General features: G+C 36.2%; 1 protein-coding gene and 1 long non-coding RNA gene across 2 annotated transcripts; both read left to right on the plus strand.

Moving 5' to 3' along the window:
• Positions 1 to 2,058: 2,058 nt before the first annotated feature.
• On the plus strand, positions 2,059 to 4,307 carry LOC117341067. Its single transcript, XR_004535545.1, has 3 exons — positions 2,059 to 2,154; positions 3,108 to 3,261; positions 4,101 to 4,307. It is a non-coding gene; the product is annotated as an uncharacterized LOC117341067 (long non-coding RNA).
• A 705-nt stretch (positions 4,308 to 5,012) lies between these two features.
• Positions 5,013 to 27,470, plus strand: LOC117340513 (fibrocystin-L-like). Its single transcript, XM_033902273.1, has 14 exons — positions 5,013 to 6,235; positions 6,746 to 7,061; positions 7,620 to 7,791; positions 8,652 to 8,888; positions 9,510 to 9,776; positions 10,308 to 10,565; positions 14,187 to 14,360; positions 14,834 to 15,070; positions 22,147 to 22,516; positions 23,298 to 23,653; positions 23,847 to 24,018; positions 24,790 to 25,025; positions 25,711 to 25,971; positions 26,975 to 27,470. The coding sequence occupies exons 1-14, from the start codon at positions 5,013 to 5,015 to the stop codon at positions 27,358 to 27,360; spliced, it is 4,665 nt and encodes a 1,554-aa protein (XP_033758164.1). The 3' UTR covers positions 27,361 to 27,470.
• The last annotated feature ends 305 nt before the right edge of the window (positions 27,471 to 27,775 follow it).

Here is a 27,775-nt window from a genome sequence, read left to right on the forward strand (position 1 = left end):
TATCACAAGGAGACTTAACACAAACATACAGCAGTCTCCCAAAACACACATTACGCACTCACCACACACATGCATGTCACATGCACGGGAGGCCGTCCTTAAATGATCTAAGCCTTTGATATGGCATTAAACAATACTAAACTTTACCTAACAGGAAAACATCTGTAGGACCAGAGGAAATTGTTTGGTTATATATGAAAGTCCTTATAGGGTTTAAAATATGATTTGATAATGTTGAGATTATAATTTATTTTGTAAAAAACTGAAATTTGTATCAAATCTTCAGAAAGGTTTAATGTATTATCTGTGCTTTTGACATCCATAGCAAAAATAAACCAACATTGTTTATGTACAAGATCAGAACATAGTGTCATTAATCGAGTCCTACACTCAGGTAGATTCTGGTGATCATTGGTCAAGGTTAATTAATATAAGTTGACAAAGGTAACAAATAGACACTTTTCAAATATAAAACAGCTGTGATAAGAATATTTGTTCGTTTGCCGGATTTATCGCTCATTTTGAGGCGGTGTCTCCATGTAGTCACTGAACAACATAAAGGAGGCTTGTTGCATGACATCCAGAGCAATTAGGGTAGAGTTTCTTGCCAAAGGACCCAACGATGACAGCACAGACCAGTCTATTTCTCAGCTTCCCGAGGAGCACTAACCAACACAGACAGGGAGCATCAAACCAGGCACCTCAGATCTTCACCTGAAGATCCGATGCCAGTGCTTTAACCTACTGAGCAATCACTGAATATCTCATGTCACCAACAGAAACAGTTACATATTAAATCCAAAGCACCGAGTTCTATGTCTGATTAGATTTCGATGTTCATCAGTCAAGGCTAATAGGTCAAGGGTCAAGAGTCACATTTGGTCTCTTCTGAAAACTGATTACAGACAGCTGTATATTCAAATTCATGTATACATGTACAATGTACTAAGTTACTGAGGGGTGTTGGTATATCATTCTTAGCCACTACCCACTTTGCTTTTATTTCTGATTGTGTGCAAGAATGGATGTAAGAAAATTACGTAACAAGTTTTAATTGTTTAGCAAAAATTATTACAAAAGTTTTGAAAGGTCAGTTGAGAGAAAATAAACTGCTTTGATTGGATGTAGGCAAATTATGTAATATATTTTTTTAATTGGTTATAAAGGAACTATTGTTGTAACAGTAATTTTCATGAGTTTTAGCAATATAAGTAACAACAGTTACTGTAATGACTGGTTGTATATTGAATTGTTTTATTTTTTTGACTGTTATTTCAGGTGGTACAGTTATCTTTGATGAGACGAAGAGCAGCATTCTCCTTCAGGCACAAAGCATTCTCATCATCAACAACGGAAAATTACAGGTAAATACTGTTAGGTCCGAAAACTGTTTGATTGAATTACAAAAAATAATTTAGGTGTAGTACAATAATTATTCAAATCCAATCTGGGGTCGAGTGCCATTTTATTATATTGAATGATGGAAAAATTTACCAATTACTGCGGCAGCACCAAAATTAATTTGTTGACAAAGTATTTCAGAATAAATTTCAAACTGCTTTATTTTATATTTCTGATGGAGCACATTTAGCACTATATCTTAAGCATGATATCGTATTTTGTTCATATTGTCCATGAAATTAGAACATCACTGAACAAGATAATGAAATCTGTATGTATAAAGCTCCATCCATATATCACCAAGTTATCAATAAAATGTGTATATTGAACCATGTGATAGAAACTTATACTTGCATCATGATTTTTGCAATTAACGTTATTAAAATCATTAATCCGAAGAGATGCTGTTATATATAAATTATATATCATTGCCCGGCAATTAACTTGAGAGAAAGTTTATAAGAAAATTTGAAAATTGAAAAGATAATCCATTTCAATAATTTTTCATTATAGTGCAGTGTGTATGTAATCTTGCTGTAGAACTGGGTTGTCTTTGACTTTACTTCTCTGTGTTAATCTATATTTGTTGTATATTCTAACTGATTGGATCCCTTTGACAGGTTGGCACTGAAGAGAGGCCGTACATGAGTTATGTTACTATCATGTTACACGGTCATTACCTTAGACCAGAACTACTACCTGTCTATGGCTCCAAGGTCCTAGCTCTCCGAGAAGGAACTCTGGATCTCCATGGTAACCAAATCCATTTATCAAACAATGACTATTCTTTCACCATAAGATAAAAATGCTTATACAATTTTTATGATAATGAAACATTTAGAATATCCAACAAATGTACTTATTAAAATCTTTGGCAATTTGGCTTAAATAAATAGATAAATAAATCTTGACTATCTGAAATCAAGGGAGACAACTCCTACACAGTTCATAATCTAGGTAAAATGTCCTTTTATCATTCATATTTCTGTTGTTTCCATATGTTCCTGTCACATGCTTCTTGTCAATAATAGTCTGAAAATTCAGCAAATATGTAAACTGTAAAATGCAATTCATGTACTTAACAGTACTATGAATTGTTTAAAGGGAAGTAACCCAAACCAAAGTCAAGTATGTTTTGACAAATGAAAACGGAATCAAGACTTCAAATGGTGGCAGCTGTACATCCTAATGTTATCATTTTACTGATAAACTCTGGTCTATATTGTATAAAGTGTTCTGTTATTGGTTAATTGTTTTTCTTATGGATTGCTGAAAAAAGTAAATTATCTGTCACATGACCATCATCACTAAGCTGGCCAATCAAGTGGTTTGTTACATAAACTTTATTATTGACCTCACCAATTATGATTTCGTATACAGCAATTCACATGATCAGAATTAAAGTTGTATGATATGTCACTGTTAAAGCAGCTTTTGAAAAATGTTTAAATATCCTGCTGTGACGTGATTAGATTGAACTGTCACAAATTTGGCCTAAAAGAATTTAAGACTTCTCGATTCATTTAATCATAGCTGTGGAGTCAAATTTCAAGATTGAATTTGTTCTCCCATTCATTGCTTTGGTTTGATATTGTAATGGACATGTATTTTGGATTGTGTTTGGCTCCATTTTAATTGAAGTGAGAGTTAAATGTCAGTATGAACATGTTTTACCAATATTCATTAAACTTTTCCTGTCCACACAGGTATACACAGATCGTCGTGGACAAAACTAGCTACAACAACAATAAAAGGTGCCACACAAATTGTCCTCATTGATCCTGTCAACTGGACACCAGGTGACCTGATCGTCATAGCAACTACAGGCAACAAAGCTTCCCAGGGGCAAACGGAAACAAGGTGAGGATAACAGGCTCCTAGGATCCGCTTTATAGAGTTGTTTGTACCATATTGATCCTCAGATAAGCCGACTGACTCCCGGAGTCAAAGTCTAATATTAATGTTTGGGAGGACTATAATTGATGATCTGCAAAAATGAATAAGGGGGCGTATTTGTGAGGACTATTTGCGGATAAATACAGTATTGTAATCTAAAGGTATTTTTATAGACATTGAAATACAGTTATAGATAATGAACACAGAAGGCTGTAGCAATTTTATGCTCAACAAGCAAACTGGGTATTGTGAAAACAATACATGTCCCCTACTGGTCCCCGCTAGAAATAGAAACAGTGACCTTGACTTCGACCAAAAACCCTTTAACTCATTTGAGATATTTAATATGGTCCTTTATCATTGTGGGAAGTTTTATCAAAATCACTCGTGGAATGATAAACCTAGAGGGCTGTGAAACTTTGGCGTTACATACGTATGTACAAGGCGGACGGTGGGGAAACCTAGAGTCCCCACATTTCATCAGCAGGGGACTAAAAACTGGGCATTAGCGCCTGTTGGTATTTTTACTGAACTGCAATAGATAAGAGTTTGCTTTATCATGGATCATAATTGATGAACCACTTTGAGACAACTATATACCTGTGATAAAGCAGTATATAAGAACCTCAACTTATGATTATTGTTATTATCATTTTTTTGAAATTGATTTAAATGCTACCTTAATTACCTTTCCCTCGCCAAGGAAAAACGTTTTGGCCAGTATGATCTGTAAACTTATCACTTTAATTAAATTAATTACATTGGCAACCCCAGAAAATTCATCGTCTTTTTTAAATATCCAGGAAAATTCAAGAAATATCTGTGGATGGACATACATTGACCTTGACCAAGCCTCTGGAGCATGAACACTTGGGGGTAACACTGACACACGGGGGTCACGAGTTTGAAGTACAAGCAGAGGTTGGCCTTCTGAGTCATAATGTCAAGGTTGTTGGTAGTAATAATGACAGTCTTACAGAAAAGGTCCAGGCATGCAATGAAGGGTTTGTTCAAGGTAAGATTTCATACAGGTATAAATCATTACAGGTGAGATAACATACAGGTAAGATTTCATACAGGTATAAATCATTACAGGTGAGATAACATACAGGTAAGTTTTTATACAGGTATAATTCATTACAGGTGAGATAACATACAGGTAAGATATTATACAGGTATTCATTACAGGTGAGATAACATACAGGTAAGATTTTATACAGGTATAATTCATTACAGGTGAGATAACATACAAGTAAGATTTTATACAGGTATAATTCATTACAGGTGAGATAACATACAGGTAAGATTTTATACAGGTATAATTCATTACAGGTGAGATAACATACAGGTAAGATTTTATACAGGTATTATTATATAGCATAATTGTAAAGGTAAGATATCATACAGGTATACATTCTGACAGGTGAAATAACATACAGGTAAGATTTCATACAGGTGTAAATTCTGACAGGTGAGATAACATACAGGTAAGATTTCATACAGGTATAAATTCTGACAGGTGAGATAACGTACAGGTAAGATTTCGAGAAGGTACAGTTAATTCAAACCCGTATGATATGTGATTTTCTTGCACAAATATTGGCTTACATTCTGATTAATTTTGTACCTCTGATGATTCTATGTATCAAATTATTTTTTCAATGCATATAAATGATTTTTAAATGGATCAATGATTATATTTATGACAATTTTGCATGTTATCTTACACAGGGGAGTTTGCGATACAGGCGTGTTTCAGTAGAAGATTCGGAGCTGAGGTCTCATCTGATGAATTTGGAGTACAGATCCTGGTCCATGCATCAGAACCTGACAGTGATAAAGTCATTGTTCGCATAAACAACACTGAAGTCATGCATGCCGGACAAGCATTCCATCATGGACGACATCCTATCCACTTCCATATGAACGGAGACATGTCAAAGTCATATGTTCGAGGCTCAGCAATTCACAGTACATATAATCGGGCTTTAAACATTCGTGCTACAAACAATTTACAAATAGAGAAAAACATTATTTATGATGTGACGGGTGGAGGGATTGTCCTCGAGGATGGCATGGAGACTGGAAACATCATACAAAATAATCTGGCATTATCCGTCAAAGCTTCGTCTCGTCTGCTAAATGAGGATATCACACCAGCAGCCTATTTTATCTCAAATCTGGATAACATTATACAGCACAACACGGCAGCAGGGGGAGACAACTTTGGGTTCTGGTATAAGATGCATGAAAAAACTGATGAGGCAGTGACTGAAATGGATGTAAAACCGAGTAATATCCCATTAAGGAAATTCTATGGCAATATTGCTCACTCCATGGGAGGATATGGACTTAGGGTTCTTCATGACACTCCAAGTGAGAAAGTCACTCATGATGGTGCCAATTCAGTGGCATATTTTGAGAATTTCACAGCATATTTGTGCAAAAAGGCTGCAGAATTTACTTATATTGGCAAATTTTGCCTAAAAAATTTGCATTCTCTACATAATGAGTTAGCAGCAACAGAAATAACGATTATGTCAAATAATCACGGCATTGTATCTCAAGATATTAAAGATGGCGTGTATGTAGCATATGATTCCACGCTCCCTTTACACCCTAAATGGGATGCTGGGGATGGCTCGGCTGTAATTACAACTTATGGAGTTGTCTTTCCGTATGGAAAAGGTGGAATGATTGACGGAGTTACGTTTGTTAACTACGACACCCTTGGCTCAAGTGCTATCACATTCACCAGTACAGACAACACCTGTAACAATGGCGGGTACAGTCATAAGGTGATGGATGTCACTTTTGATAACACTGAACAGCGCATTCTGTTTCCGTCTGACCTTGCTGGTGTAATCGAAGAGGATGGAAGTCTAACTGATAGTCAGGAAGCTGGCAAACTTGTCGTTTGTAGTCCACCATTCCTCAGGTAAGAGATCGTTCCACAGTTTCATATTAATGTTCCTTAAATTTTCATAGGAAAGAATTAAAGAATTTAAGGAAAAAATCTTATTTAAGGAACCTTTCTTAAATTCTGTTCCAGTAATGCTTTCCTATAATGGACAGTTTTAAGGTTTTCCGTTAAGTGATATTGATGAAACTGGCCTCTTGTTGTTTCCCCACAACAGAATCGAGAGATATGTCCATTCAAACATAGTCACATAAGTTTGTTAGAGCTGACATATAGCACATTCTGGTTAAAAGTTCCTGTAAGGAAATTTTGTTCCAAGTCTGAAGGTCAAATGTCAAGGACACACTGAATCTAGCTATGAACTAAAGATTAAATTGAAGAGAGCTTCAACTTTTATTGCTTATTAATCTACAATGTATTTATTGGTTCCATTGTCTTGCAAGTACAATATTTAGTTTTGTGATTGCAATGAGTTTTTAAATACTGATTAGCCTTGCTTTATATTAAATACATTCAACATTGTTTCAGCGTCTGCACCAAAGATTTTTCCTCCAATGAGCTGTTCAACTACGGTGATACAGAAGTGTGTCTCTGTCCTGTAGATACAAAGTTTTATCGGATTATACTGAATGATTTTAGTCCCTCGACGAACAAGGCGAAACATCTTAAAGCGACGTATCTGGGACGATCTTCTTATAGTCCCTATACGACTAAATGCCTCGGACATAAACCAGGGTGGGCCATGATAGTAATGGAGAGCTCTGACGGAATTCTTCTGGAACTTAACGAAACGGAGCACATGAACAACATTAGTTATTCTGGAATGGTTTATGACTTCAATCAGGTTTGATATGAGGTTTTTTTCACGTTTCACTAAACAGTAAAAATCTATTGTGTAAAGAACATCTTTTGCAGTTGATCAAAATGTTCTCAAAGAAGGGGTCATTTATATGTAGGGCACAATGTCAACAAATATAAGACATTGTAAAGGTTGTAACTTGTTAATTTCAAGGGTTCTTTTATGCTGTTTTCTAGGATTGAATGATTGTCATCATTGGAATGCCATGTGACTCTGCTCTGTTGTTTGTGTCTCACAGGATTCTTAAAATTAATGAAAGTATGAAAAATGAATACATAGAAAAATTAAATTAAAGTCTGTTTCAGTTTATGCAAAAATACTTTTTTGCTTCAAACATTCAATAAAACTCTTAGAAATTTGAACAGAAAAAATACAGTCATCTTTCTAGTATTTTATTCTGGGTTTACAGTTTACGATTATTGCGTAAACTTGGGTTGAGTTTGTAGGTAAGTGTTCCTTGGACAAATTATTTTACTACAAAATAGCTGCTCCGATATATTCCAAATGTATTTTCATTTTCTACACTCATGAATGTATTTTCAGGGTCATGATACAGTCAACTACCTGATTCTGTGTCACAACATGAGGGCCAGGCCAGACAAGTATTTATACAATGGAGAAACAGAAAGGGAGGAGTCACTGTCGGCCTTGACAGCATCAGACAAGGACGGCACCTGGCACTATGACGAAGACACCAAGAGGCTTTGTTATATAGGTAGATATACATATCATTAGTACTCTTAATGGATTTATTGTACAAAATAAATCTCGAACACAAGACAGGAAAATATCATGAGCTAGATTTTTATGTCTCCTATTATCTGACAGTGGTACTATTATGCAACATCTCGTGCAAGGTAAAAATAATGTATTTAATATCCAATTGTTTATCTGAGGCATACTGTATTGTAAGTAATATCCATAGGGGATTTAATTGAATATAGCAGAAAAGTTAAAAAAAAAAAAAATATATATATATATATATCTAGAATTATTTCATACACACAAATGTATTTATATGATAAAACAAGTTTACTGTAGAATATTTGGAAAGCAATGTCACAAGGGAGATAATTCAGTAAAAGTAAAGAAGTTTAAGAAAATTTGTTATTATTGATAGTTCATAATTATCTGTTAATGCAATTTTGATACAGTTATGTACAAAAAAAGAATCTGTTAGCCATCAACTGAGATAAATTAATCTTTAAACAATAAAGGTTACAAATTCTATTAGTCTGTATACTGTAAATGGAAATAAATGAAATGTAAAGTTTGGTTTTTAACAATGATTCATATTTCTGCAGTTTTGAAAATGGTGAGAAATTATGAACCAGACAATATTATTTATTTTTTATTTAATTGAATTGATGTTCAAAATATCTTCTCTTTTTTTTATTTTCTTCATTCACAAATTTAGATCAGATTCTGATCCTTAGAAAATTAAAACTTTACCTTAAAAGTATGAACTAAAAAAGAAATATGATAAGTTATGGACTCGTAGTGAGGTCAGTTCTATGGTTTATGGTCTAAACTATAATAATTGTATCATGTTTATATCGTTTAATTTCCTTTAAGTTTCGTCTTTACGTGATGAGACTGTGAAAACCTCCTCGATTGTGTACTCTGACGATCACCCAATCGTGATGAACACATTCAAGTGTGTATATGATGGGTGTGTACCACCAGACAAGAGGAACATCCCTCCCAGCTGTGAGCCGGACAGTACACACGTACTGAAAACTTGGGAACAGTTCTGTAATGAGTTAACAGAGAAGAAGTGTGGCGAAGGTGCTGATGTCGAGATCAAAGCGGGTTTGTGTACTTTTAAATTCCTGCTAGTTACTCTCTGATTTTTTAAAAGTAATTTTAATTTAAGCATCTAATTTTCTAATAATTTCAATTTCCAAAAGTGATAGGCTAGTCTGTTGAATAGTACTTAATATGGCTAATCTCTGTCATTTTCAAAGTTATTTAGATTTATATTCTTAAGATGCTATACTAGCGACAGTGTAATATACTGCTTGTCACAAAAATTTAGAAAATGGCACTCATGGTATGGGATCCTGGTGAAAATCCCATTGAATCCCAGGGGATCCCGGTGAAATCCCATTGAATCTCAGTGGGATCTCGGTGAAATCCCATTGAATCCCAGTGGAATTCCGGTGAAATAACAAAAGAATTATTCAATGTTTAATTTAATTGCAATAGAATTATTCAATTTTATAATATTATTCAATGAGAACCACAATGAGAGATCCCTGCTTCAAAATGAAAAAAAATATCCCATCAATATAAAGAATCTATTTAACATTTCATGTAATTTTGAAATCAGAATTGCCTCTAAGATGGAAAAAACATGATCATTCTGAATTAAATTTCATGTCATTTTGCCTCAACTTGAATGACACATATGTATAAATGGTCATGTTTTAGGTATCTGGGTTACCATGGGAACAACATCTACAGCACGACTGAACAAGCTGATTATTAGAGGAACATTAAATGTACTTAATAAAGCTGACGTAGAAGTCACTATCAAAGCAACATATATTGTCATCATTGGCGGCCATCTTATAATCGGATGTGATGACCCTTTTGTTGGCAAGGCAACCCTCATGTTACTCGGCAGTCACAGAACGCCTGATTTTACTGACTACAGCGACAGTGGTGTTGATGTTCCTATCGGCGCAAAAGTCTTAGGTTTGTTCTATAACAGTCTGTCTGTATGCTTTATCATGCCAAACTGATTACAACAGAAATGAGTAATAAATTACTGGAATCTAGTTAAAATTAGACTTGTAATTTCTGCTCCTCTTTGATACGCTGTAAAACAGACTCATGACTGTATGATAGAGAAGCAGAAATCACAAACCTAAAGTTTAATTAGTTTGTAATATAATGTGTAATGATTTATCTAGAATACATGTATCTTTACTGAAACTAGATACATGAAATACACTACAGATTGAATTTTAATTAAACATTTTTTGAAAAGAATTTTTGAACAATGTATACTTTAAAATATTTTTGAATAATATAATTCTGCTTTCAATTTTGCCTTGTGTAATAATAGCAGTATATCGATCTTTGATAGATTAATTCAATAATGCACAGTTTACTAGGCATATTATTTCCCCTGTAAGATGAAGAGAGTTTCATAAAGATCTGTTGATATCTTTAAAGTTACCCCATTCAAAGACCTTACGTACAATTTATTTGTTCAACCTACAGCCTCATTTGGAGGGCTGACCCTTAATGGCACCGGGCCTAAAATCCCCTGGACTACCCTAGGAAAATCAGCAGCTGTTGGGGACACATACGTAACCATGGTAACCACAGTAACAGACTGGCATGTTAACGATGAAGTTCTGATCACGGCCACCGGGTACAATCCCAAGGAGGCAGAGAAACGACGCATAAAATCTGTGATAAACGATGGGGCGACAACAGTCCTGGAACTAGACTCAGCGCTGAGTTACAGTCACACAGGTTACGGGCTGAATTTGATGACTACAATAATATAATAACACAATCTAATTAAAATCTAGATGATCATTCTCGCTACTTTACATGAACATCTAACAACATCGCATAAGAAGTCACCTCAGGATGACCTTTTAGATTAATCACCCAAATTACTACTTACAGAATCTTTGAAGTAGTTTTTTTATGTGCGAAATAGCATGACTAGAGTGCAAAACTTGAATAATCTGTCAATTTGTTGCAAGTCATGATCATTTTGTCCAAAGAAGCATATAGCTATATACATGCTGTACCGAAATGGTTAGCTTCAGATGCATGATGTAACGAATGGGTGAGATCGATGGCGTCGAAAAATTGACAATTTGACCTGAAAGTGAATATTGAGATAACAAAGGTCACCAGAGCTTGCCCCCTTACTCGATGTTGTTAGATGTTCTTGTAACAAAGAATGAGCATCTATATCTTTATCAGATTGATGATAACATTCACTAAAGGTGAAATAGGCATATAATAATAAGATATCACAATATTAAAAAAAACATACAGAAGTTTATCATTACTTCCATGTGATATTTTAGAAGAAAAGCAGCAAAATCTGAATCTTGTACCATCATATGACTTCTACAAAACCTTGAGGCTATAGGACAAATATCATTTATCCTCAATGCAGGCAGTGTTATAAGTAACAGTTACTATTTTCAACCTAATAAGTTTATTTGAATCATAATTGCAAGAATCTGAATTCTTCTGAAATATTAATATAACCTACAAACTATTTATGAACATATGTTTCTGAGAAGCGTTATTTTAAAGAAGAAAAAATGTTTTGTTTTCTTTTATTGATTTCACATGGAAAGGTGTCAATGAAAATGCATTTATAAAACTCGCCACTTTTATTAGCTCACCTGGACCGAAGGTCCGGTGAGCTTATGCCATGGTGCGGCGTCCGGCGTCCGGCGTCCGTCCGTCAACATTTGCTTCAAATCGCTACTAGTCAAAAAGTTCTTATTGGATTTTGACCAAATTTGGTCAGAAACATCCTTGGCAGAAGGGGATCAGATTTTGCATAAATGGTGACTCTGACCCCCAAGGGGCCTGAGGGGCGGGGCCCAATAGGGGAAATTGAGGCAATTCCTTTAAATCGCTACTAGTCATAAAGTTATGAATGGATTTGAACCCAATTTGGTCAGAAACATCCTTTGGGGAAGGGGAACAGGTTTTGCATAAATGGTGACTCTGACCCCCAAGGGGCCGAAGGGGCGGGGCCTAATGGGGAAATAGAGGTAATTCCTTTAAATCGCTACTAGTCATAAAGTTATGAATGGATTTGAACCCGATTTGGTCAGAAACATCCTTTGGGGAAGGGGAACAGATTTTGCATAAATGGTGACTCTGACCCCCAAGGGGCCTGAGGGGCGGGGCCTAATGGGGAAATAGAGGTAATTCGTTCAAATTGCTACTAGTCATAAAGTTATGAATGGATTTGAACCCAATTTGGTCAGAAACATCCTTCAGGGAAGGGAATCAGATTTTGCATAAATGGTGACTCTGACCCCCAAGGGGCCTGAGGGGCGGGGCCTAATGGGGAAATAGAGGTAATTCCTTCAAATCGCTACTAGTCATAAAGTTATGAATGGATTTGAACCCAATTTGGTCAGAAACATTCTTGGGGGAAGGGGAACAGATTTTGCATAAATGGTGACTCTGACCCCCAAGGGGCCTGAGGGGCGGGGCCCAATAGGGGAAATTGAGGCAAGTCCTTTAAATTGCTACTAGTCATAAAGTTATGAATGGATTTGAACCCAATTTGGTCAGAAACATCCTTTGGGGGTGGGGAACAGATTTTGCATAAATGGTGACTCTGACCCCCAAGGGGCCTGAGGGGCGGGGCCCAATAGGGGAAATTGAGGCAATTCCTTTAAATCGATACTAGTCATAAAGTTATGAATGTATTTGAACCCAATTTGGTCAGAAACATCCTTTGGGGAAGGGGAACAGGTTTTGCATAAATGGTGACTCTGACCCCCAAGGGGCCGAAGGGGCGGGGCCTAATGGGGAAATAGAGGTAATTCCTTTAAATCGCTACTAGTCAAAGTTATGAATGGATTTGAACCCGATTTGGTCAGAAACATCCTTTGGGGAAGGGGAACAGATTTTGCATAAATGGTTACTCTGACCCCCAAGGGGCCTGAGGGGCGGGGCCTAATGGGGAAATAGAGGTAATTCCTTCAAATCGCTACTAGTCATAAAGTTATGAATGGATTTGAACCCGATTTGGTCAGAAACATCCTTCAGGGAAGGGGATCAGATTTTGCATAAATGGTGACTCTGACCCCCAAGGGGCCTGAGGGGCGGGGCCTAATGGGGAAATAGAGGTAATTCCTTCAAATCGCTACTAGTCATAAAGTTATGAATGGATTTGAACCCAATTTGGTCAGAAACATTCTTGGGGGAAGGGGAACAGATTTTGCATAAATGGTGACTCTGACCCCCAAGGGGCCTGAGGGGCGGGGCCCAATAGGGGAAATAGAGGTAATTCCTTTAAATCGCTACTAGTCATAAAGTTATGAATGGATTTGAACCCAATTTGGTCAGAAACATCCTTTGGGGATGGGGAATAGATTTTGCATAAATGGTGACTCTGACCTCCAAGGAGCCAAAGGGACGGGGCCTAATGGGGAAATAGAGGTAATTCCTTCAAATCGCTACTAGTCATAAGTTATGAATGGATTTGAACCCAATTTAGTCAGAAGCATTCTTGGGGGAAGGGGAACAGATTTTGCATAAATGGTGACTTTGACCCCCAAGTGGCCAAAGGGGCGGGGCCCCATATGGGAAATAGAGGTAATTCCTTTAAAGCACTACTAGTCATAAAGTTATGAATGGATTTGAACCCAATTTAGTAAGAAACATCCTTTGGGGAAGGGGAACAGATTTTGCATAAATGGTGACTCTGACCCCTAAGGGGCCAAAGGGGCGGGGCCTAATGGGGAAATTGAGGTAATTCCTTAAAATCGCTACTAGTCATAAAGTTAAGAATGGATTTGAACCCAATTTAGTAAGAAACATTCTTAGGGGAAGGGGAACAGATTTTGCATAAATGGTGACTCTGACCCCCAAGGGGCCAAAGGGGCGGGGCCTAATTGGGAAATAGAGGTAATTCCTTAAAATCGCTACTAGTCATAAAGTTATGAATGGATTTGAACCCAATTTGGTAAGAAACATTCTTGGGGGAAGGGGAACAGATTTTGCATAAATGGTGACTCTGACCCCCTAGGGGCAAAAGGGGCGGGGCCCCATATGGGAAATAGAGGTAATTCTTTAAATCACTACTAGTCATAAAGTTATAAATGCATGTTGTAAACTCAGAGAGTCTGGACTTCATTATTTCTTTAAAGCAGTTGGGATCCCCACACTATAACCATAAATAGCATTGTTTGAGGTTAACAAACAAAAGGAATTGAACATGAACATTATTTTGACATTTGGTCAAATCCAAACAGGTGAGCGATACAGGCCCCATGGGCCTCTTGTTAGTGTGTTGTAAAGGCATTATTACCGGTTAGTCGGGTACAGTTGATCCACTGTTGTTTAACTTATTTATTATTACCACCTTCTGTTTTATAGTTGGGGCAGAAAATTTTAATGGAACCTCCTACTCAATCGCAGCGGAAATCGGGGATCTTACACGAAATATAAAGATCATCAGTGAGGACTATGATGATTTAATCAAGGAGTCGTTTGGAGCGAGAGTTCTAGTAGCTACCTGGGAGGAGAAAGACTCCGGAGAGGTTTGGCAAGGTGGGCCAACACAACCTGTTCATACTTCATACTTGTGCTATGGGCATTTTTTTGGCTGAAATTTTTGTTATTTTTCCCATTTAAATGCTTCAGCTTACTCATTCAAGCGGCCAGTGGTCTTGTACCGTAATGTATAGCCTTTTCTTGTGTTCAGCATCAACCTTCCCTTCAAATAACTTTTTCTGCGGCTTGACAGTTAGCAAGTATAGCTTCCTGGTATGAGCCTACTGGGCAAGTCTGCAAAAAGAAATGACCTTCACCTTCTTAAAGGCCACAACTTTCTGTAGAAAACCAAATTAAGTATGTGAAACAAGTGATCTTGATCCATATTCAAGGTCAAGGTCATTGCTGAAATACCTAGAATCATGATATTTGGAAAGTAGCTCCCTGTTTGCCATTGAAAGTGATTAACATATATAAAATATATTATTGTGTTACACAGGCACTGTTTGATTATTCTTAATGTTTTATAGGATATGCTCGTCTTCAGAATACAGAGTTTTACCACACCGGACAAGAAGGCTGGACGAAATCCTATGACCCTCGATTTTCTATTACTTATAAAGACACAGGCCCAGCTGGTGTGCCTTCCTCTCCCAGCTCTGTCAAGTACTGTGTGTTCCATGATGGATTTAGCACTGCTGTGGGGATTTTTGGAGCTCCTGATTTTCTGTTTGAATACAACATTATATACCACACTGTTGGAACAGGTAATACAGTTATCATCTTTATGTTTGTTAAATAATATTGTGTAAAACTCATGAAAATAATATTTAAGATTGTGCTGGTCATCCATACTAAAAAACACCCCTTTATTCATTTTTTCAAGTTCATCAGTCTTTATTAGGTCATCTGACCCGAAGGGTGCGTGCGCTGTCCGCCGTCCGCCGTCCGCCGTGCGTAAACTTTTCACATTTCAAACTTCTTCTCAAGTTCCACAAGTGGGATTGAGCTGAAACTTGCCTGAAATGATCCTGAGATGGCCCTGACCAAGTGTTGTTATTTTTCGGGTCGGTCCGAAATCCAAGACGGCCGCCATAGCCGCCATTTTGAAAACACATTTTAAACTTCTTCTCATGTTCCACCAGTGCTATTGAGCTGAAACTTGCCAGAAATGATCCTGAGATGGTCCTGACCAAGTGTTGTTATTTTTCGGGTCGGTCCAAAATCCAAGATGGCCGCCATAGCGCCATGTTGAAAAACACATTTTAAACTTCTTCTCCAGTTCCACCAGTGCTATTGGGCTGAAACTTGCCTGAAATGATCCTGAGATGGTCCTGACCAAGTGTTGTTATTTTTCGGGTCAGTCCGAAATCCAAGATGGCCGCCATAGCCGCCATTTTGAAAACACATTTTAAACTTCTTCTCAAATTCCACCAGTGCTGTTGGGCTGAAACTTGCCAGAAATGATCCAGAGATGATCCCGACCAAGTGTTGTTATTTTTCGGGTCGGTCCGAAATCCAAGATGGCCGCCATAGCCGCCATTTTGAAAACACATTTTAAACTTCTTCTCAAGTTCCACCAGTGCTGTTGGGCTGAAACTTGCCTGAAATGATCCTGAGATGATCCCGACCAAGTGTTGTTATTTTTCGGGTCGGTCCGAAATCCAAGATGGCCGCCATAGCCGCCATCTTGAAAAACACATTTTAAACTTCTTCTCAAATTCCACCAGTGCTATTGAGCTGAAACTTGCCTGAAATGATCCAGATATGATCCCGACCAAGTGTTGTTATTTTTCCGTTCGGTCCGAAATCCAAGATGGCCGCCATCATGAAAAACACATTTTAAACTACTTCTCAAGTTCCACCAGAGCTGATGGGCTGAAACTTGCCTGAATTGATCCTGATATGATCCCGACCAAGTGTTGTTATTTTTCGGGTCGGTCCGAAATCCAAGATGGCCCCCATAGCCGCCATTTTGAAAACACATTTTAAACTTCTTCTCCGGTTCCACCAGTGCTATTGAGCTGAAAATTGCCTGAAATGATCCTGATATGATCCCGACCAAGTGATGTTATTTTTCGGGTCGGTCCGAAATCCAAGATGGCCACCATAACCACCATCTTCAAAAACACATTTTAAACTTCTTCTCAAGTTCCACCAGTGCTGTTGGGCTGAAACTTGCCTGAAATGTTCCTGAGATGATCCCGACCAAGTGTTGTTATTTTTTAGATTGGTCTGAAATGCAAGATGGCCGCCATATCCGCCATCTTAAAAAACACATTTTAAACTTCTTCTCCAGTTCCACTGGTGCCATTAAGCTCGAAATTGGTGAGGATGTTAAGGAAGGAGTGCCAACAAAGTGTTGTTATTTTTTCGGCCTTGTAAAAACTTTGGCATGGCAGCAATGGCGGCCATTTTGTAACATGATTGCGCAATCATGGTTTTCCTGAACAACACCTATTTCAAACTTCTTCTCAAATTCCACCGGTGGGATTCAGCTCTAACTTACCAGAAATGATCCTTAGATGGTCCAGACCAAGTGTTATTATTTTATAGGGAGCACCACCCTGATACTAGGCGCTATACTTTGAGGCGTGCTAATCCATTAAAGCAGGCCAGACTAGATTTTTTTCTTGTCTCCGAATCTCTCTTGTCAAGTGTAAATAAGTCATCAATAGAACCAGGTTATAGGTCTGATCACTCTACCCCTCTATTAACTATAACTTTTAACAAATTTAAGAAAGGGAAAGGTATTTGGAAATTTAACAACTCTTTATTATATGAATCAGACTATCTTGATTTGGTAAAAAAATGTATTGACAGTATTAAATTACAATATTGTCTACCTGTTTATAACCCTGATTCTCTAAATCTTATTCCTGATTGTGATATTCAATTTCTCATAAATGATCAAACTTTTTTAGAAACTTTATTAATGGAAATAAGGGGTAAATCTATTTCATATTCTTCTTACAGGAAAAAGCAGTTAAATCTCAGAGAGGAAAATATTAAGAAATTCATAGCAATTACTGAGGCTGAAACAAATCCTGATCATACACAATTAGATGAGAAAAGAAAAGAATTAGAGTCTATTCGTTTGAAAAAGGTTAGAGGTAGTATCATTAGATCTAGGGCAAAATGGATAGAGGAGGGAGAAAAACCTACTTCTTACTTTTTTAATCTTGAAAACAGAAATTATACTTCCAAAATTATTCCAAAAATACAGACAGAACATGATCATTTTATAACGAAACAAGAAGACATTTTATCAGAGGTACAGTCATTTTATGAAAATTTATATAGATATAGGGAAGTGGAAAATATAGATTTAGAAGCACATCTCCAAAATTGTAACATGTCAAGGTTAAGTAATCATGATTCTGACAGTCTAGAGGGTATTATAACATTTGATGAAGCTGGGAAAACACTGAAAGAGATGAAAAATAATAAAAGTCCAGGGTCTGATGGTTTCACATCTGAGTTTTTTAAAGTATTTTGGAAGTATTTAGGTCATTTTGTTGTTCGATCATTAAATTATGGGTTTTCAGTCAGTCAATGTTCAGTAACTCAAAGACATGGTATAATTACTTGTATTCCCAAGGGAGATAAACCTCGACATTTTTTAAAAAATTGGAGACCTATCACACTGTTAAATATAACTTATAAAATAGCTTCTTGGGTAATCTCACATCGTATAAGAGCAGTTTTGGGTAAAATTATTAATGAGGATCAGACAGGGTTTTTATCAGGTAGATATATAGGGGAAAATATTCGTACGGTCTATGATGTAATGCAGTATGCAGAGGAACACAACATACCAGGAATGTTATTGATGGTAGATTTCGAAAAAGCTTTTGATTCGGTTTCATGGGCATTCATAGATAAGGTTCTAGGCTATTTTAACTTTGGGAAAGATATAAGGAAATGGATAAATACTCTTCATAATAATGCAAGTGCATCTATAAATCAAGGTGGAAACATATCAAAACATATTAAGATTCAATGTGGATGTCGACAAGGCGATCCAATTGCACCATACATTTTTATTCTCTGTGCCGAAGTTTTAGCTGCAAAAATTAAAAATAATAATCTCATAAAGGGAATTAATATTGAAAATTCTCCTATTCTAAATGTACAGTATGCAGATGATACAGGTTTGATATTGGATGGATCTAAAGAGTCGCTGAGAGAATCTATTTTTGAACTAACTACTTATGCTAAGATATCTGGTCTAAGAATTAATTCTAATAAATCTCAGGTGATATGGATAGGTAGTAGGAAATATAGTGAAGAAACATTTTTGCCTGAAGTAAATCTGTTGTGGGGACAACATAATTTCACTTTCTTAGGGATAGAATTTTCTGTTGATCTGGATAAAATTCCTAAAATGAATTTTGACAAAAAAATTGTAAAACTTAAATCTGTTATTAACTTATGGAAAAGAAGGAATTTGACACCATTAGGTAAGATTAATATTATTAAATCTCTGTTGATTTCACAACTTAACTATTTGTTCATTACTTTGCCAAACCCTTCAGAAAAGATGATTGCCCAGTTAAATTCTCTGATTCTGGATTTTTTATGGAATAGTAAATGTCATAAAATAAAAAAAGAATTGTTATTCAAGACTATATTGATGGGGGTTTAAAGATGATTGATGTTCATTCTTTTATTGACTCTCTAAAGTTAGGTTGGGTAAGAAGATTATTTCACTCATCTGGTAAGTGGAAATTAATTTTAAATACATATGTTAATTTTAGAAAACTATGTAACTGTTGAAAGGAATATATTGATTTGTGTAGATCCAATTGTAAAAACTTTTTTTGGAGGGATGTGTTTAAATCATTAAATAGGCTTAATAATTCAGATTCTATTAGGCTTCCAAAACCAGACTCAATTTTAAAATCACCCATCTGGTATAATAATGATATCAAGGTAAACAACAAGTATGTTTTTTATCAAAACTGGTTTGATGTAGGCATATTAACAATAAATGATTTAATTAAAGATTCAGATGATTTAGCTTTTCTTTCTTTTGAAGAGTTCAGACATAATTTTCGAACTATAAACGCAAATTTTCTCCAATACCATGGACTAGTTTCAGCTATCAAGCGCTTTTTGAAAAAATTTGATTACCTGATTCAAAGATCTCAACAGCCTTTTATACCTTTTCTATTTGACATATTTTTTAAGAGTGAAAAGGGTTCAAAAGATTTTTACAAATGCCTTATTGCGCCAATATCCATACCTACTGGAACAAGAAAATGGAACCAAGAATTCATTATTGATCAAAATAAATGGGCCAAAATATTCAAACTTCCTTTTATAGTTACCAAAAGTTCTAAATTACAGTGGTTCCAAGTGAGAATTATACACCATATTTTGGTAACAAACACGTTCCTTTTTAAAATAAACTTAAGTCCTAGTATTTTATGTAACTTATGTTGTATGGAGCGTGAAACAATAGTGCATTGCTTATGGGAATGTCAAGAGGTTCAGTCACTATTACAGAGATTTGAAGCACTACTTGATATACTTTTAATTCCGTTTGCTTACAATAAAGAATCCTTCCTGTTTGGTATAGTATCACAGTACTGCAGTAATGTTGATAACGAAATTTTAATTCTTATCAAGCATTATATTTATAAAACTAGATGTCTCAGCAACTCTTTAAATCTTAATGCACTTATTAATGTCATCAAAGATCATTTTTCTATTCAACAATACATTAATTACAGTAAAAGTGAGAAAATTAAAAGGCAATTTGAACTCAATTGGAAGAAATGGAAACCTGTTCTAGATTTATAGTCATCTGAAAAAGATAGTTCCTCTTTGCATATATAGCTTTAGGTCCCCAAAGACTGACATCGCCTGTTCTAGCTCCTTTCCATTACTTTTTATTTTAACCATTTAAAGAAATTTTCTCCCATGCTTCAGTCATGTTTATTTTTGTCTGTCTTTGTGTGTGTGCGTTCTATGTGTGATGGTGTGTCCGGTTATGCGTCTGTCTGTGCGTGTGTCTGTTTTGTCTTGTGTGATGGTGCGTCTATGTGTGTGTCTGTTGGTGTCGAAGTGTGTGTGTATGTCTGTGTAATGGTGCGTCTGTCTGTGTCTATCTGTCTGTCTTGTCTGTGTGATGGTATGTCTGTCTGCTTCCTTCTCACTCTGTATAAATTTAGGTTAGGTTATGTATGTATGTTAATTAATATGTAAATGATCTAAGTAGATGTGAGGCTTGTGGTTCAAGCTTAAAATAATCGTGATGAAGATGATGTTTTTTGTGTGATGATAAGGATGATGATGTTTTATTGTGATGAAAAAAATGATAATAATTTATGTATGGATAATGATATCATGATAGATGATGATGATGATTAAGTGTGATTCTTTTGATGATGATGATGATGATGATGAATGGATGAAGATGATGATGCTGATATGATGATGATGATGATGTTTGATTATGTATGATGATGATGATGATGATGGTGATGATGGTGGTGATGATGAACCGATGATGATGAGGAGTAAGATGATGATAAAGATGATGATGCTGATATGATGATGATGATGATGTTTGATTATGTATGATGATGATGATGAATCATGAGTATAGCTACTGTGGGTGTAAGAGTGAGAATGTGTGTGCATATATGTTTCAAATGTTTTGTATTTATGAAAAAAATCTTGAAAAATAAAAAAATTCAAAAAAAAAAAAAAAAAAAGTGTTATTATTTATTGGGTCGGTCAGATATCCAAGATGGCCACATGATGGCCAACAGTGCCACCATATACTTGCTACAGAGAATGCATACTACAATAATATAAGGGTTTTAATTTAGAATCAGATGACCGTTAAGGCCCCTGGGCCTCTTGTTTAGCTAAAAGTGGTTCACAAATAACCTTTTACACATTCAAGAGGAGGGGGCTTATTTGAGGATGAATACATTACTTAACTTGAGGATAAATATGGTTCTTAACTTTTACACTAGGGGTGGGGCCTATTTGAGGATAAATATGGTACAAAACGTTGACGTAGGGGGAGGGGCTTGTTTGAGGATATATATGGTACTAATCTCTTATACAAACGGGGTTTATTTGAGAATGAAGATGGACTCAACTTTTACACAAGGGGAGGGGGCTGATTTGAGGATATATATGGTACTAATCTCTTATACAAACGGGGTTTATTTGAGGATGAAGATGGAACTCAACTTTTACACAAGGGGAGGGGGCTGATTTGAGGATAAACATTGTGCTTAACTTGTGGATAAATATTATACTTACTTTTGCACTTTGGGAGGGGGTTTACTTGAGGATAAATATAGTACTTAACTTCACACTAGTGGAGGGGGCTTATTTGAGGATAAATATGGTACACTGTACTAAATTTTAGATAAGGTGAGGGGGCTTACTTGAGGATAAATATGGTACTTAACTTTACACTAGAGGAGGGGCTTATTTGAGGATAAAAACAGTGCTAAACTTTAACACTAGGGGAGGGGGCTTATTTGAGGATAAATATGGTACTTAACTTTACACTAGAGGAGGGGCTTATTTGAGGATAAAAACAGTGCTAAACTTTTACACTGGAGGAGGGGGCATATTTGAGGATAAATACAGTGCTAAACTTTTACACTAGGGGAGGGGGCATATTTGAGGATAAAAACAGTGCTAAACTTTTACACTAGGGGAGGGGGCTTATTTGAGGATAAATACAGTACTAAAATTTAGACTAGGGGAGAGGGACTTATTTGAGGATAAGTACTAAAATTTTACGCTTCGGAAGGGGGCTTATTTGAGGATAGATTTGGTACTTAACATTTTTTTTACTTCTTTGTAGCTATACAAACGCAATCGTCCAATACAATGCTGTATCATAACCTCCTGAGTTTGATGCTGTGGAGAGGGACTTATGGTAACCGTTACGACACAAAACTCTCCGACTACACTGGATCTATCGAGAGCTTCACAGAAATGGACTTGGTCATGGTTGGGAACCATGTTTCATCCTCACAGAGAACGTGTTTAAATGTCTTTCCACATCCGTGTGACAGTGACGTCATCCCGTGGAGAGACAACGTGGTCCATACATGTCTGATAGGTGTGGCCCTCTTCCCATCAAATGATGGACAACCCACTGGTGTGGACTGTGTCAGATACACTGGAATCACTTCCTATAAGAACTGGGATTTTGGAATGTTCTATGTTGGGTAAGATCAAAGGGCAACAGCTGAGTATATGTCAATGGTATATACTCCTACTTATAATTTTTCTACAGATCTTTCTTTTGACCCTTGGTATTTAGATGTTTTAGAGATCAAATAACTGAAAATATTTTAAGGGTGAACATCTGTCAAACAGATTGTCCTTGCAAACACAAGTCAAAACTTTCTCATCTGTAGGTTCCCCATGGTCCCTAGTTGTGCATATTCTGTTTTGAGACTGAACAGAAAACAAGATGGCCGACAGGCGGACATTTTAAGTTTTGACTGTTGAAGTTTGTTAAATGCATATGTTTGTGTATTCAAACCACCTGAGTAGATACACATCTTACAGGAGCATTCCTTCGTTCGGACATCAGAAGCATGGAAAATTTCTATTTATAAAATCTATGCTGGAATGAGGGTAATATGAGTTTTTGTGCCTACCAGTAATGAAAGTAATACCAAAATGTACAGAAAATGACGTTTCGTACACAAATACTGTCAGCCTTTGTGGTAATTAATGATACTCTGAGTCGAATTGAGTATTTTAATGATTTAATACTTTAATATTGTACCTGTCCCACCCATAGAGAACATTGTACCAGCCCCACCCATAGAGAACATTGTACCTGCCCCACCCATGGAGAATATTGTACCTGCCCCACCCATGGAGAATATTGTACCTGTCCCACCCATAGAGAATATTATACCTGCACTATACTAGCATGATTTGTAAGTTGGGCGACTTAATTAATATTTATCTTATGTGATTTTAATGTTGTTTCAGTGCTGCTAGTGTGGAGTTTGATGGCATGACACTACTGGACAATGGGGTTGGAATCTGGGGCTTAGTCCATTCTCCCAATGCTCTATCACATGAATTGGTCGACAAGTACCTGATGGTCAACAATAGTTTGATAGTGTTGAGGTCACAGAATTTTGACTGTAGAAATGATGTGATTGATGAGACTGACTACAGCTATAAACTAAGTAGAAATGTCGGTCGATCATTCCGGATAGAAGGTACGGGATATGTTGGGGTAACTACGGGATCATTCTCGAGCTCACACAACGAAGGTCCGGTCCTGCCCCTACTCGACAGTACATCGTACAACGCTATTGGTGGACGAACGGAGATCAAAGGTATGTACACAATAGGACTGCAAGTACTGTACATTGTAAATTGTGACAAAATTAGAATTTTAAATTAATAAAACATTATATTGGTCCGTGTAAGAGAAAAAAGCTGATTAGTTTCAATTTGTGACAAAATTGAAATTGTTTTATATATCTGTCTGTAGAAGAGATTAACACGGATAAGATTTAATGTTTTCAGGTACAACTTTTGCCAATCTGAACAAATGTCCAAATTCCAAGGATCGGGCCATATCAACAAGTCCTAACACAGATGATCTGATTCACCCTACGTTTGTACAAGGAGTCCGGGTAGTTCCTGAACATCGCAGTAATGGAGATCATCTACTCTACTTTCACAAACCAAGGTTGGAGTAAGTACATTGAGGTCATTTGATGATGTTTTCTTTAATAATAACAAATATATTTCACAATGTGACTAGGTAAATGTGACTAGCTCATGAAATAATAACAAAATGTATTTAACAGTGTGTCTAGGTAAATGTGACAAGCTCATGAAATAATAACAAATTTATTTCACAATGTGTCTAGGTTAATGTGACTAGCTCATGAAATAATAACAAATTAATTTCACTATGTGACTATAGGTGTGACTAGCTTATGAAATAATAACAAATGTATTTAACAGTGTGTCTAGGTTAATGTGACTAGCTCATGAAATAATAACAAATTAATTTCACTATGTGACTATAGGTGTGACTAGCTCATGAAATAATAACAAATTAATTTCACTATGTGACTATAGGTGTGACTAGCTCATGAAATAATAACAAATGTATTTAACAGTGTGTCTAGGTTAATGTGACTAGCTCATGAAATAATAAGAAATATATATAACAATGGGACTAGCTGCTGCTCATGAAATGATAACAAAGGCTTATTCAAAAGACACATAAAATATAAGCACTTTTCAAATACAATTGAGAGTTAAATATAATAGAGCTAAAATGAATTAGACTGCATCATACAACTGTTTTGTCCTTCTAGGGCTCATCAGTGATCTGTGGAAGGCGACAAAAAATTACAAAACATGCTGAAATATATCACAAGATTGTGGCAAAAATGTGTTTATTATTACTGAAGATATTGATGTTGACATATAATGTGATTGTTGTATATTTCAGACAAATGAACCCTTCCAGCTGTGTGGACATGGAGTGTGACGGCCATAAGAAAGTCATGATACATGACAGAGATGGAAGTCTCCTGGGACAGAGTGGGACTGTCCTGTCCATGTCGGAGTGGATGTATGGCCAGGATCTAAAGCGAGGCTCTGGTGACCATAGAATACCTAAACCAATGCTACAGGATACCTACACCGGCAATATTCTTGATCCCAGAGAACTGGCTACAGAAAGAGGTTTGAAAAATTAATATTTGTTATTCCTTTTTAAATACTGTTACTGTAAACTTTACCTCTAGGTCAAAGGTCATATATATCTTAAATTTCTCAAAATGAACCATAAAGCTTATCTTATGCATAAATAACTGTGTATGTGGAGAGTGGATAACCAAAATAAAAAATTTACTGTAGAGAGATAATCATAAATTTATTCTGTCTTTGAGTCTGTTGTTGTTAGTTGTTTGTTTTAATTCTTCATTGTTGTTTGTTTTTCATGTTTATTTTAGTAGTTGTTGTTTGTTCTAGATGTTGTTTGTTTTAGTTGTTTATTTTAGTTGTTTATTTTAGTTGTTATTTAGTTGTTTATTTTAGTTGTTTGTATAAGTTGTAGATTGTTGTTGTCCTATTTTTGATCCTCCTCTACTTTAATGATGAAGAGGTGATGAGTTTGCGTACATTAATACAGGATAAGGTTTGGTGTCCAATTAATATACATTATTGATAAGCTCATGTATAACTTACTAAAAAAGGAGGTATCAATATGTAGTTTTGTTCACAAAAATATTTTAAATATAAAGTAACCATTTAAATTCCAGTGGCAGATTTTAACAGACACCCTTCCAAATATTTTAATGTCAAAAACTTAAGCATTTACAAATTTCTTAAAGAGATATTCCATTATTGCTTGCCTCCCTCTGAACAGGAATCGTTAGAGACCCAAGTTGTACAGTGAATGCAGCATGGCAGGCTCACCTGTGTACACATTACACTTATAAGATGGTAATTATCGAGAGCATGGACTCGGACACAGAGACCCGTCGCATCTCACCAATTGCTCTCTTGGGAGAATCTGACACCAAGGTTGGCTACCTTGACCTCATTAATGGTCCAAAAGATCATGGACATTGCTATGGAAATATGTGTCAAAAACGCATCTCAACATTTGCGATTGTTGTAGCAACTGGTAAGTTTTTAATTTAATTCCTTTAGTTCATTACTTAGACTGTGTTTAAAGTCCAGGTTGATGAATCAACTTATCTGATATCTAGTTAATTATATTTGATCCCAATTATTTGACTTTGATTTTTATTTTGTTGTTTTCAATAAAGATAATTTATAGTCTAAATATTCTACCAAGCCAGAAAACAATACAATTATTTTAATTGTCAAAAACAAGTGCAGTATAAAATTGTCAATTACACCACATCAATTTTAATCCTGTGTCATTAACATACAGGTCTTTGGACATTTTAATTTTGTAGTGATTGCCTAGCTTAGCAAGTGATTGCCTAATTAGTGACCTTATTTATTGCCTAACTAGTGACAGTGGTAATTACCTTATTAGCAACCATATTGATTGTGCAATGAAAGACCGTTATGATAGTGACTGCCTGACAAATGGTCATAGTGATTCCCCGACGACAACGACCGATCATAGTGACATATAAACCATAGTTATTGCCTAACTAGTGACAGTGGTAATTACCTTATTAGCAACCATATTGATTGCGCGATGAAAGACCATTATGATAGTGACTGCCTGACAAATGGTCATAGTGATTCCCCGACGACAACGACCGATCATAGTGATTGCCTAAATATAAATCATAGTTATTGCCTAACTAGTGATAATAATGCTCGTCTAACTAGTGACAATAATGTTTGCCTAACTAGTGACCAAATTGATTGCCTAACTAGTGACCATATTGATTGCCTAACTAGTGACCATATTGATTGCCTAACTAGTGACCATATTGATTGCCTAACTAGTGACAATAATGTTTGCCTAACAAGCGACAATAATGATTCCCTTACTAGTGACCATATTGATTGCCTAACTTAGTGGCCACAATGATTGCCATACTTGTGACCATAGCGATGGCCGAACTGATGACCATTTTGACTGCCTAACTCTGCCCATAGATAAAGGCCACCTAAATATGCTATAAATTATGCTTTATTTTCAGATGTATCTTACAAATTATTCTTCACAAGCACCCCTCCACAATGGCTGCGTCTCAGCATGCTTCATTCAGAAATATCTCACAAGTTCAAGATTGCTATTTACTACGTCAAAGCTAACAGAATCGACGTTTTTGCCTTTGGTGAATACAAAGCGCCTAAGAACAGTTACTACGAGGAAGATGAAATAATGTATTATATGGATACCTCCACCAACAAAAATAAGTATATCCCTACAGTTAGTGATGATTGCGGGGCCAATTTCTATGAAACGAGCGCCAAACTTCTTCATCTGATTGTGTGTGGTGATGGACATATCGATATTAAATCTCCAAGGCTGTTTTTGTCCACATGTCACTCCCAACAGTATTGTCTGAGGACCTGGAATTAGCAGATATACTAAAACAATTGGCCCAGTATGTGGGGGTAGCAGAGGGTAGGGTGAAGGTCAGAGAAGCCATCACAGAGACTTTGTCTCGTCATAAGAGGTCGGCCGGAACCACCACGTATGTTGTACAGATCGCAGATGATCCTTGTAACACAACGTCCTGTGCCTCCGAATCTCTGACCCTAGAAGCAGCAGACCTGGCCAGTTTAGCCAACAAACTTGTAAATGCTTTTCTGGTAAGTTTTATTTCTTAATTTGTTCTTAATAATAACATTTTAGTTTGAGTGTTCAAAAGGCCGAGTGAGTGTCATTATTTTCAGTATATTTGTGTCCCTGTAACGAACTTGTCAATATAGTAATTACGTGATAATTCTTCGCCCATTGGCCAAGCTTTGCAGTTTTTATCTTCAGTCATTAA

This window comes from Pecten maximus, chromosome 13 (genome assembly GCF_902652985.1).
Source record: "Pecten maximus chromosome 13, xPecMax1.1, whole genome shotgun sequence".
NCBI lineage: Eukaryota > Metazoa > Mollusca > Bivalvia > Pectinida > Pectinidae > Pecten > Pecten maximus.

What these genes read in the sequence shown, in the direction of transcription:
- LOC117340513 (XM_033902273.1), top strand. Translation starts at nt 5,013, where the DNA reads ATGTTATCTTACACAGGGGAGTTTGCGATACAGGCGTGTTTCAGTAGA. An exon ending in GCTGAGTTACAGTCACACAG is followed by an intron (nt 10,566 to 14,186) that starts GTTACGGGCTGA and finishes TCTGTTTTATAG; the next exon opens with TTGGGGCAGAAAATTTTAAT. An exon ending in TTTGGAATGTTCTATGTTGG is followed by an intron (nt 22,517 to 23,297) that starts GTAAGATCAAAG and finishes ATGTTGTTTCAG; the next exon opens with TGCTGCTAGTGTGGAGTTTG.